General features: G+C 39.6%; 1 protein-coding gene across 1 annotated transcript; it reads left to right on the top strand.

The window, feature by feature from the left end:
• LOC118411695 (neuronal acetylcholine receptor subunit alpha-10-like) lies at positions 1 to 6,586 on the top strand. The gene is made up of 9 exons (XM_035814173.1): positions 1 to 282; positions 823 to 962; positions 1,151 to 1,195; positions 2,430 to 2,539; positions 2,933 to 3,133; positions 3,495 to 3,584; positions 3,816 to 3,926; positions 4,321 to 4,457; positions 4,972 to 6,586. The coding sequence occupies exons 1-9, from the start codon at positions 222 to 224 to the stop codon at positions 5,505 to 5,507; spliced, it is 1,431 nt and encodes a 476-aa protein (XP_035670066.1). The 5' UTR covers positions 1 to 221; the 3' UTR covers positions 5,508 to 6,586.
• Positions 6,587 to 8,997: the final 2,411 nt, after the last annotated feature.

Raw genomic sequence — 8,997 nt, 5'->3', positions numbered from 1 at the left:
GCCGTCAGTATGGGTGCAATGACGCCATTTTCCACCACCATTAGACTCAAAATCCACTTCTAAGAGGTTCAAGGTATTGTTTATTATCCGGAGAACAAGTACGGCGGTGGGAATGTTACCACTTGCGGAAGGCGGTTTGCCTGTTTGCCCTGGAACTATATGTATAGTGGTGTAGTCGGTAGAGAGGGGAGCTGGATATAGAGATCTATTTTGGTCACAAGATGCAAGGAAACTGGCCATGGCTGGTCCCGCTGGCATCCGTTCTGGTTGCCATGTTTGCAGGTTTGTGGCATTTTGTGCTTCGTTTTTTGAGTACGATTTTCTATATAAATGCTGGTTGGACTGCGCAAAGCTTACTAATAGGGTGTATATGCTATCCCACTAAATCATTACTGTTTCAAGCGCACTTGTAGAAAACATCTAAAACTATATACCAGAAGATATGGAACTGGCCAAGTTAAAATGTAACAAAACTGATTCTTTTTTCATTCGTGCACAGATAGGACACACTCTTCTCTGTTATGTTGTAATGAGTTGTATTGGATTCCATGAAGGTTGACATTTTTATTTTCGCAAAGAAGGTAGATACCTGTGTATTTGTGTATATGTGGAGGAACAGCATAGCTCAAGTCGGCTTATAATTATGGTAATAATTGCTATTGGTATGTGGGTAGGTCTGAATGAGAAATGATTAGATCTTTTTGCCATTTGTCGAGCTAAACGCAGTCATTATACGGACTGCTTTGTAAACAAAGAGAGAAGTCAAACTTTATAATCTAATCTTGAAGAAACGTTGCTTGACATGTATTTTATACTCTACAGGAAGCTTGGGAAACTTTACAGAGAAGAATCTCGTAGACCGCCTGATGACCGGATACAGGACGGACGCACGGCCGGTGAAGAACAGCTCTTCCCCTGTCAGAGTTACTATTAACGTCGCGTTGGCACAACTGCTTGACGTGGTCAGTTCAAATTCTAACGGTATTTTAAAAAAGCAAAATAGCTATTTGCATGCTGTACACAGTTTATTCCGTTGTTTGACAAGTTTGACAAGTTGTAACCGATCTGAACTATCATCTGAGTGGTTTACGTTCTACAATCATTATTGTAGAATGCAACAAAATGTAAACAGATTTTGATCTATTCACAGAATGATCGGGATCAACAGATCACAGGAATCATGTGGATGCGACTGGTATGTTATTAAGTTATAGTTTTTTGCTTTCTGTTCTGTTTTTTAATTGCGTTGCCGTCGGCTACGAGTTTGAAACAAATTATCATCACTTTATTGCTGTACAATAATGCTATTAAAATTATCAGCTTATACGTATGACTGAGTTGTTGAGCCACAGTTTTGACAAAAAGAAACGAGCAGAGCCAATTTTTTTCCAAATATATAGTCTGTCGAAATATATAGTCTGTCGCAATATGTTGTCTGTCGAAATATATAATCTGTCGAAATATGTGGTCTGTCGAAACATATAGTCTGTCAATAAAAAAAATCATTGATCCTAGTCCGTCAAAATATATAGTCTGTCCAAATATATAGCCTGTCAAAATATATAGTCTGTCCAAATATATAGCCTGCCGAAATAAGTAGTCTGTCTAACTTTATAGCCTGTCAAAATATATAGTTTGTCCAAATATCTCTGGCGAAATGAGATCCTTCCGTTGTTACAACTCATGCAAGACGAAATACATCAATTGTAATGCCACTTCCTTGGAATGCTACTTTTTGTCATCACGCATGCATGAAACACCAAACACATCACCAAATGATGATCATTATTTCAAAACATACCTGTGTTCGAATACCTGTGGCGAAACAAGAGACATCTGTTGTTTCAGTTCATTAAAGAAGGAATACGTCAATTGCAGTGTGAATGTATCAATCGCAGTCTGAATTGTATAAAATTTAGTTTCGATGCAGTTACTTAAGCTTAAATGCAGCAGCTGCAGTTGGAATGAATTATTTGCAGTTTGAACTATGATTGAATGCATCAACTGTACTTTGCATGTATCAATTGCAGTTTGAATACACTAGTTGTACTTTGAATGCATCAATTGTAGTTCGAATGTATCAACTGTAGTTTGAATGCATCACTTGAACTTTGAATGCATCACTTTTTAGTTTCGATGGAGCAATTTTAACATCAAGCAGACATACAACACCCATCACTAAATAATGGGCAGAGCCAATTTTTCTCAGAACAGACGACTTGCACGAATACCAGCAGCGAACCAACTTGAAGATCCTTCTGTCGTTGCAACTCATCAAAGAAGAAATTCGTCAAGTGCAGTTTAAAGGCAGCATTTTTTCTGAATACATGTATGAATTGCTACTCTTAATCATTACATAGGACGGTGCGAAACACCTATGGCTAGCTCCTGGGTCAATGCCAATATGTTACCTTTGTTTTTCCCCACAGTATTGGACCGATGAATATCTGGTGTGGGACCCGGATGACTATCGCGGGCTGGCGGCTGTACGAATGCAAGGCAGCAGCATTTGGAGACCCGATATAGTTCTTTATAACGGGTGAGGCTAGCCAGAGCAAAGCCGCCATATATGTAATAAAGAACTACGTCTCACAACTTTTACAACATCTTTAGATGAACAGAATTTAGATTGACTATTGGAATATCAATATCACTACATCGTGATTAAAGTCATGTTTTAGTCTCTATAACTCAGAAGTAAACTAGTCAGAAAACTAATCTAAATAAAAAATAAGCAGTGCAAAAGTAAAGGCAAAGAACGACAAAGAAATATTGCAAGTAAGACCTAGAGCTAGATAACATAAAAATCTGAAAGTGGTTAGTCTACTCTTCATTTTTCTTTTTAGAATGTTTTGTATTGATGGCAGTTACATTTTAAAATGACTTTATTGAGCAACAGTTGTATAAAGTACAGTGTATGTCGACTCCACAGTATCCTACAAAATGGCTTCGCAGAACTGCCGGACACGAAGGTGACTGTCACGTCCAACGGTACCGTGTTCTACTTTTACCCGTTCACGTTCAAAGCCTCGTGCAAGATCAACGTCATAGACTTCCCTTACGACACACAGAGGTGCCCCTTCAAGTTCGGGTCATGGACCTTCGACGCTCTCGCCATCGATGTCATTAGCAAGTACGTTAATTTTGTAATTTCATCAAATGGAATATATACTGTTATTCGTTGTGGAATGAAGAACGGTCTCAATAAGTCCAAAAAGCTATCATGAACAATAGACCAGGGCTTTTGGCGGAATTGTACTGTCAATAAGTGTTTTAACTATCAACGTTGCAACAGGAGGTACCTGTCAATAGAAAGACAGGATGTGCCTATCATTATGATTTGTCCACAATTTACAGGATGTTCCTTGCAGCAATAATTTTCTAAGGAGAGAGCACATAATTACATTCCTTTAATCAACCGCCTTTCTTGTAATAGCCATTCCCTAAACCTTAGAATTAGATCCAGTAAACGTGTATTTACATACCATGTACAGGTCTTCAGAGGGTGATCTGGACCAGTACAGGAAGAACGGAGAATGGGATATGGTCCGCTTTTCAGCTCAAAGGAACGTGGTATCATACAGGTACGCCTTGCAGTCATATTTTCTACATCAAAGCTGATGTTGACATCATTCCTAAGCAACATGTAGGACTAGCATTAAAGTCCTTCTATCTTAGTGCGTGACGGGAGCCGATACCAACTTCCACTTAAGTGATCTGTAAAAGACTATAAGATTGGTGTAAGCCAAAGCGAGCCCAATCCTCCCATAACATGTGCGATGACTCATCGTGTGCTATTGCCTGTTTCATCGCAGCTCCTCTGATGTACCTTATGCTGACGTCACGTTTAACCTGGTCATAGAACGACAACCGCTGTTTTACATCTACCACATCTTCGCACCCTGCATCGTCATTCTTCTAATAAGGTAGATGCACATAGATCTTCTCCATGAATAAACCATTACCGCGATTTTGACGGCATGACACCGGTCTTTGTCAAAGAGTACGTTCACTCTTCTATGGCGCCACTCTATGCAAGTAACTCAGTGCGCAGCGGATAAAGTTTAGCAGATAGTTTGTGGCGTCACCCGTCCCTAGTTAGGGATTATTGTATAGCCAGATATATATACTATGAGGTTCTTATCCAACAGCCTGTATAGGCTATACTTTTACTGATCACTGTACTTTGCATTTAATTTCATCCTATTAGTAAGTAGATGTCGATTGAGTAATTCACCTGGGATGAAATCAAAATCATCTGGGATATATAGCTGACTCTAGTTGTATGCCTGTAAACGTAGCTGTAATTTTGATTGACAGCCTGCTGAGCTTCAACATCCCACCAGATTCCGGCGAGAAACTGTCGCTGAGTATCACGATGCTGTTGTCCCTGATCGTCTACATGCACATGGTGGTAGCGTCCCTCCCGGCGACTTCAAACTACATCCCCTTGATAGGTAAGATAGGGGAGTTCTGTTATTATCTTCCTGAAAACGGAGGTGTTAATACTGCTTTTTAGTTTATCAGTTAGCTTCTCTTGGTGTGTGGAAATGACATATCAAAGGCAATTTAGAATTTCCGTACACATGAAGAGCCCGTTACATTGCGGAAAGAATGAAGACGAAGACTACAATACGCTGAGTTGAAGAATACAATAAATACCAGTTTTTGTGTCTTGAAAGGGAGTTTTTGCATTAGAGTACTCTCCAAGCAGAGGTTGAGGGGGGAAATCGTGACGTTTTCCTTATGTGCCGTCTTCGTCTGTCAGTTTTCCCAGAACAGAAAAAGACGGCACATAAGAAAAATGTCACCATTTTCCCCATCAACCTTTGTTTGGAGAGTAGCATTAAAGCACATTTGCCCATGTTGAAAATTACGAACTAGCGATCTTCCAAAAAGTAAAAGCCAAAACCATCACAAGTCTGTGAATGAGGCTAGCTGTTGAGTTAAACATATTGCTTTATCTATCAGGTCTTTTCTTTGGTGTCATCATCCTGGTCGTCTCCATGTCCACCATACTGAGCATCCTCACCATCGCGCTAAACTTCACAAACATGGACACCAAACCGCCACTCTGGCTAAAACAGAAACTGGGAATGACTGAGGTGTGGCGTTGGTTCGATTGCGTATTCTGTGGCTGTGTAAGGCCAGTTGGAGAACACCAACAAGAAAGCTACAGAGGGAGGGAAACACATCAGAGGGCAGAGTACGGGTCAGCAGAAGAAACCGCCATGTTGCCTTTACGACAGATAAACTTTGAAGATCCTTCTGACAATGGGAACCATATTTGTGAACTGTTTGACGACAGTGAAGACCTGTTGCCTCATCTTCATGGAGTCATCAACAAACTGGAGGCCTGGAAACGGGATCAGCTCAAGCAGAAGAAGAAGGATGATGTGTTGAATGAGTGGAAAGAAGTAGCATCTAGACTGGACCGAGTATTTCTGCTGGTGTTTATTGCTGCATGTGTTCTCGTTAGTTGCACTATGACATACGTAATAGCATGATTAGTCTATGGCTTTCTACACATTCGGAAAATATCGAACAGCACCTTAGGTCTATGTCGGTACGCAAAATATATGTTTCATTGACGTTACTTTCCGCTCAACACGTGACTTGGTGGTCGACGGTGGAGATATATTAGCCTATGCCGTCCCCCGTCTCTCCTCAGTGATGTTTGTTTGTAAGGCACAAATTCTGCTTCTGCTTCCCATTGAACTATCATTAGTATCAAGATAAAACTTGATGTAATCTATGATGGATTCTGGATTATTTGGGCTATGTTGACCAGTTACTTTACGTTTATGGTAGATATAATATTACATGTAACGTTATGTGAATATTCTACTATTTGTTCATCTTATAGCTTTGACCATGCATCTTATATGAGGATCTGTTTACACGCACAATACTGTGTCTCAAATATATCAAGTAGTCTTTTCAAGGGATGACCTTTTTCTGTTCCACCAGTGAATCATTAGGAGATTCTGGTTCTGGTTTCTTGCCAGCTCACATGTTCATACAACATCCTTTGTCTGCAGGACTTCCTGATTCTGCCCAGGGGTCTGGAGAATGGATAATACAAATTCTGCATACGATTTATGTCCAGGAAACATTGTACGTGATACGAACATTTCCCCCAGGCTCGGAGTCCTTCCTGTGTTTAAGTGTGCAGCACGAGTGATAAGAGAAATTAGTTCCCCATTCTGGTTGGAGGCTTACTAAGCACTTATATAGAAAATCATTTTCAGATCTTCTTATACATATGATGTTAACCATAGCACACTTATGGATGGAATTGCTAATCTTTGTTGAAAGTAGAGAGTTAAACTGTTTAATACACACGACAAAGAGGCTTTCAGAAGGCACCCGTCTTTCTTCAGCTCTGAAAGTTAGTCACGTGACCTGGGAGTCAAAGGTCACGTAGGTGACGTGCACGAGGGTAATCTTCACGAGTCGGTCACGATATTTCTAATGACAATATTGTTCCTGACAAAATTGTGGAACAATATTATGGAACCGCCATTTAGGACGCGAAATATGATGTGCGATTATATAATTATACTGATAGAAATTTGCCACAATAATGCCAGCTATTCTTTCTATTTAACAATATTGTGTAACTGAAACTTGCAGGAGACCATTTAAAAGATGAACACGTATCGTATTTTTGAAGGTGAGACCTACATGTCTAAAACATTAGATAGAAGAACTTTCACAGGAGAAATGTGAGGTGATCAGCATCTGATGAATGAGACATCTAATTCCAAGAAACACATGCTTGAAGAATAATGGATGAATAAGTTTTTTTAGGGCTGGTTTGGGAAATCAATGTCTGGAAGTCAATACTGTTTCTTATTACGGCGCTGAAACTTATTTTCGGTAGATAGATAGGTAGGGATTCTGTCTTTTTTTCTAGATTTTTACCGAATTAATTCATAATAATAATGTGATACTGGTATTTTTCACATCATATCCTAGTTATGCAGATACTCGTATGCATCAAACAAGCACAACATTCTAAAGGACCAGGAATGATGTGTCGTCAAATCGAAAAATTGAAGTCGTCTGCTATCGATTGCGACTCTCCGAAAATGCTAGGGTCGGCGGATTTTCATAGGTCAGTCAGGTTACCGAAAACTGAACATTTTTTGCTGGTCCTACGGGCGTTTAGATCACCATGTAAGGATCATTACCTGTGATTGATGAGTAGTATAGTACTCAGTAGGGGGGACACTATTTTGCAAAAATGCAGTTTTTGATGAAATACGCCCCTAGAAATATGGAGACGGTCCATCTGAATATGAAAATGCAAAAATTTTGTAAATCTTTGATTGCTAACCCCCCTGTACATGCCCCCTGAAGTTTTTAAGTTGACAATGTACTAAACTAGTATAACGCTATACTACCAAACACGCTTAATGCCTTAGAAATTGTACTTTGGCATCCTTGGCAGACTATTTGACTTCAGGAGAGATCATTGTGGATATCTGAACCTCCAAATGTATTTCCCATGCAAATATGGACTATTCCAAATCACCCCCATGGCAAAAATGGACTGATCCAAACTCAAAATTGGACGAAACGGGCTACAGGTAAATTATAGTAAAGTCTGTAGTCATTTCTACCAATTTTTACACTCAATTTCACAGAGGAAGTTAGCCTTGTAGGATTTTAAAACGCCAGTGGTACTCAAATACTCTGCAAAGCAGATTTCTTTGTATCGAATCGGACCATTGTTTTGAGTATCACAAGTTTTCATATACTGAATCAGGTCCAGGTTCAGGTCCGGACCTCTGGACCTGAACCAGACCTGCATGAACCTGAATTTCCTGTACCGTTTAACCCACCCCTATTAGGCACCCCTGTAGTTACATGTTACTTATGTTTTATCCTAACAAGAAATGAATAATTATGCATGTAGGTGGGGAAAAGTTGTGTTCCAACTGAAAAATTTCAGGTTGCGCACTACCCGGATTTAAAATTACGACTTACGTTGCGCCAACCAAAATGCATTTTCAAGTATGCAAGTGGGCATTTCGAGCACTGTTGCTGCAGGTAAAGGATGCAGCCTTCGGGCCTATCTCTCAGGAGATGTTCCAACAGACAAATAAAGAAGAAGTCTGTAGTGTCTTTGTACAAGTGGTAACCACAATTACCAATCTGAAGTTACAAGGGTACTGAAAAAGAGAAGAGAACCTGTATCGTTTAGACAGTACAGTAGAGAAGTCAGGACAGGAGGCAGGATACCAGAGATTCTGATAGCTTAGAAGAGAAATGAAGAGGAGCTTAAGAAGCAAGGACTCAATGAGAAAGTAGATTGCAAACATTGCTGTTGATTGGAAGAGAGACAAATACTTACTATTGCAAACCCTGAAAACCCAAGATGGATCTTTCACATCAGCAGCAGAAGTTGATATGTAAGTTTAAAGCTTGCCCAACTCAAGAACACAGCCCTGTCACTACCCATAACCACAAAAATCCATCTGCGGTCAACCTAAAATTGTAATTGAACAATGTTACACGCCATTGACACCATCAATGAGACTCAGTGTAAATTTGACTATGGTTCTTTTGATTCTGTTGTAAATAGTCTTATGTACCAATAAAACATTGTTGAAATTCAGTATCACAGGCATCTTGCTTACAATGAGAGATATCAGGGCTCGTAATACTACCTGCTTAATATGCAGGTTAGTGAAGGTAAAATTGGAGCTGTGCAAGTATTCTTCATGTCTACCTGCACCTAACCTGCACTGGTCCCAAATACTAGGTTTTATACATAAACGTCATATGATGTAGGTGTACTGGGATTGTTATTAGCTGCATTGAATGTTACCACTACCACCTATATTAAGAAATATTCTGTAGAAAAGAAAAAAAAATGCAATTCAGAGTGGTACAGGTAAAATTTGTCCGGTACAGGCTATTTTCAATGTTACCTGCACCAGTGTAGGTATGCAGAAAAGGTATTTCGAGCCTTGGATATAGTATGTA

This window comes from Branchiostoma floridae, chromosome 3 (assembly GCF_000003815.2).
Source record: "Branchiostoma floridae strain S238N-H82 chromosome 3, Bfl_VNyyK, whole genome shotgun sequence".
In the NCBI taxonomy this organism is placed as follows: Eukaryota; Metazoa; Chordata; class Leptocardii; order Amphioxiformes; family Branchiostomatidae; genus Branchiostoma; species Branchiostoma floridae.
Note: the sequence above shows the minus strand (reverse complement) of the source record. Positions and strands in the feature narration are given on the sequence as shown.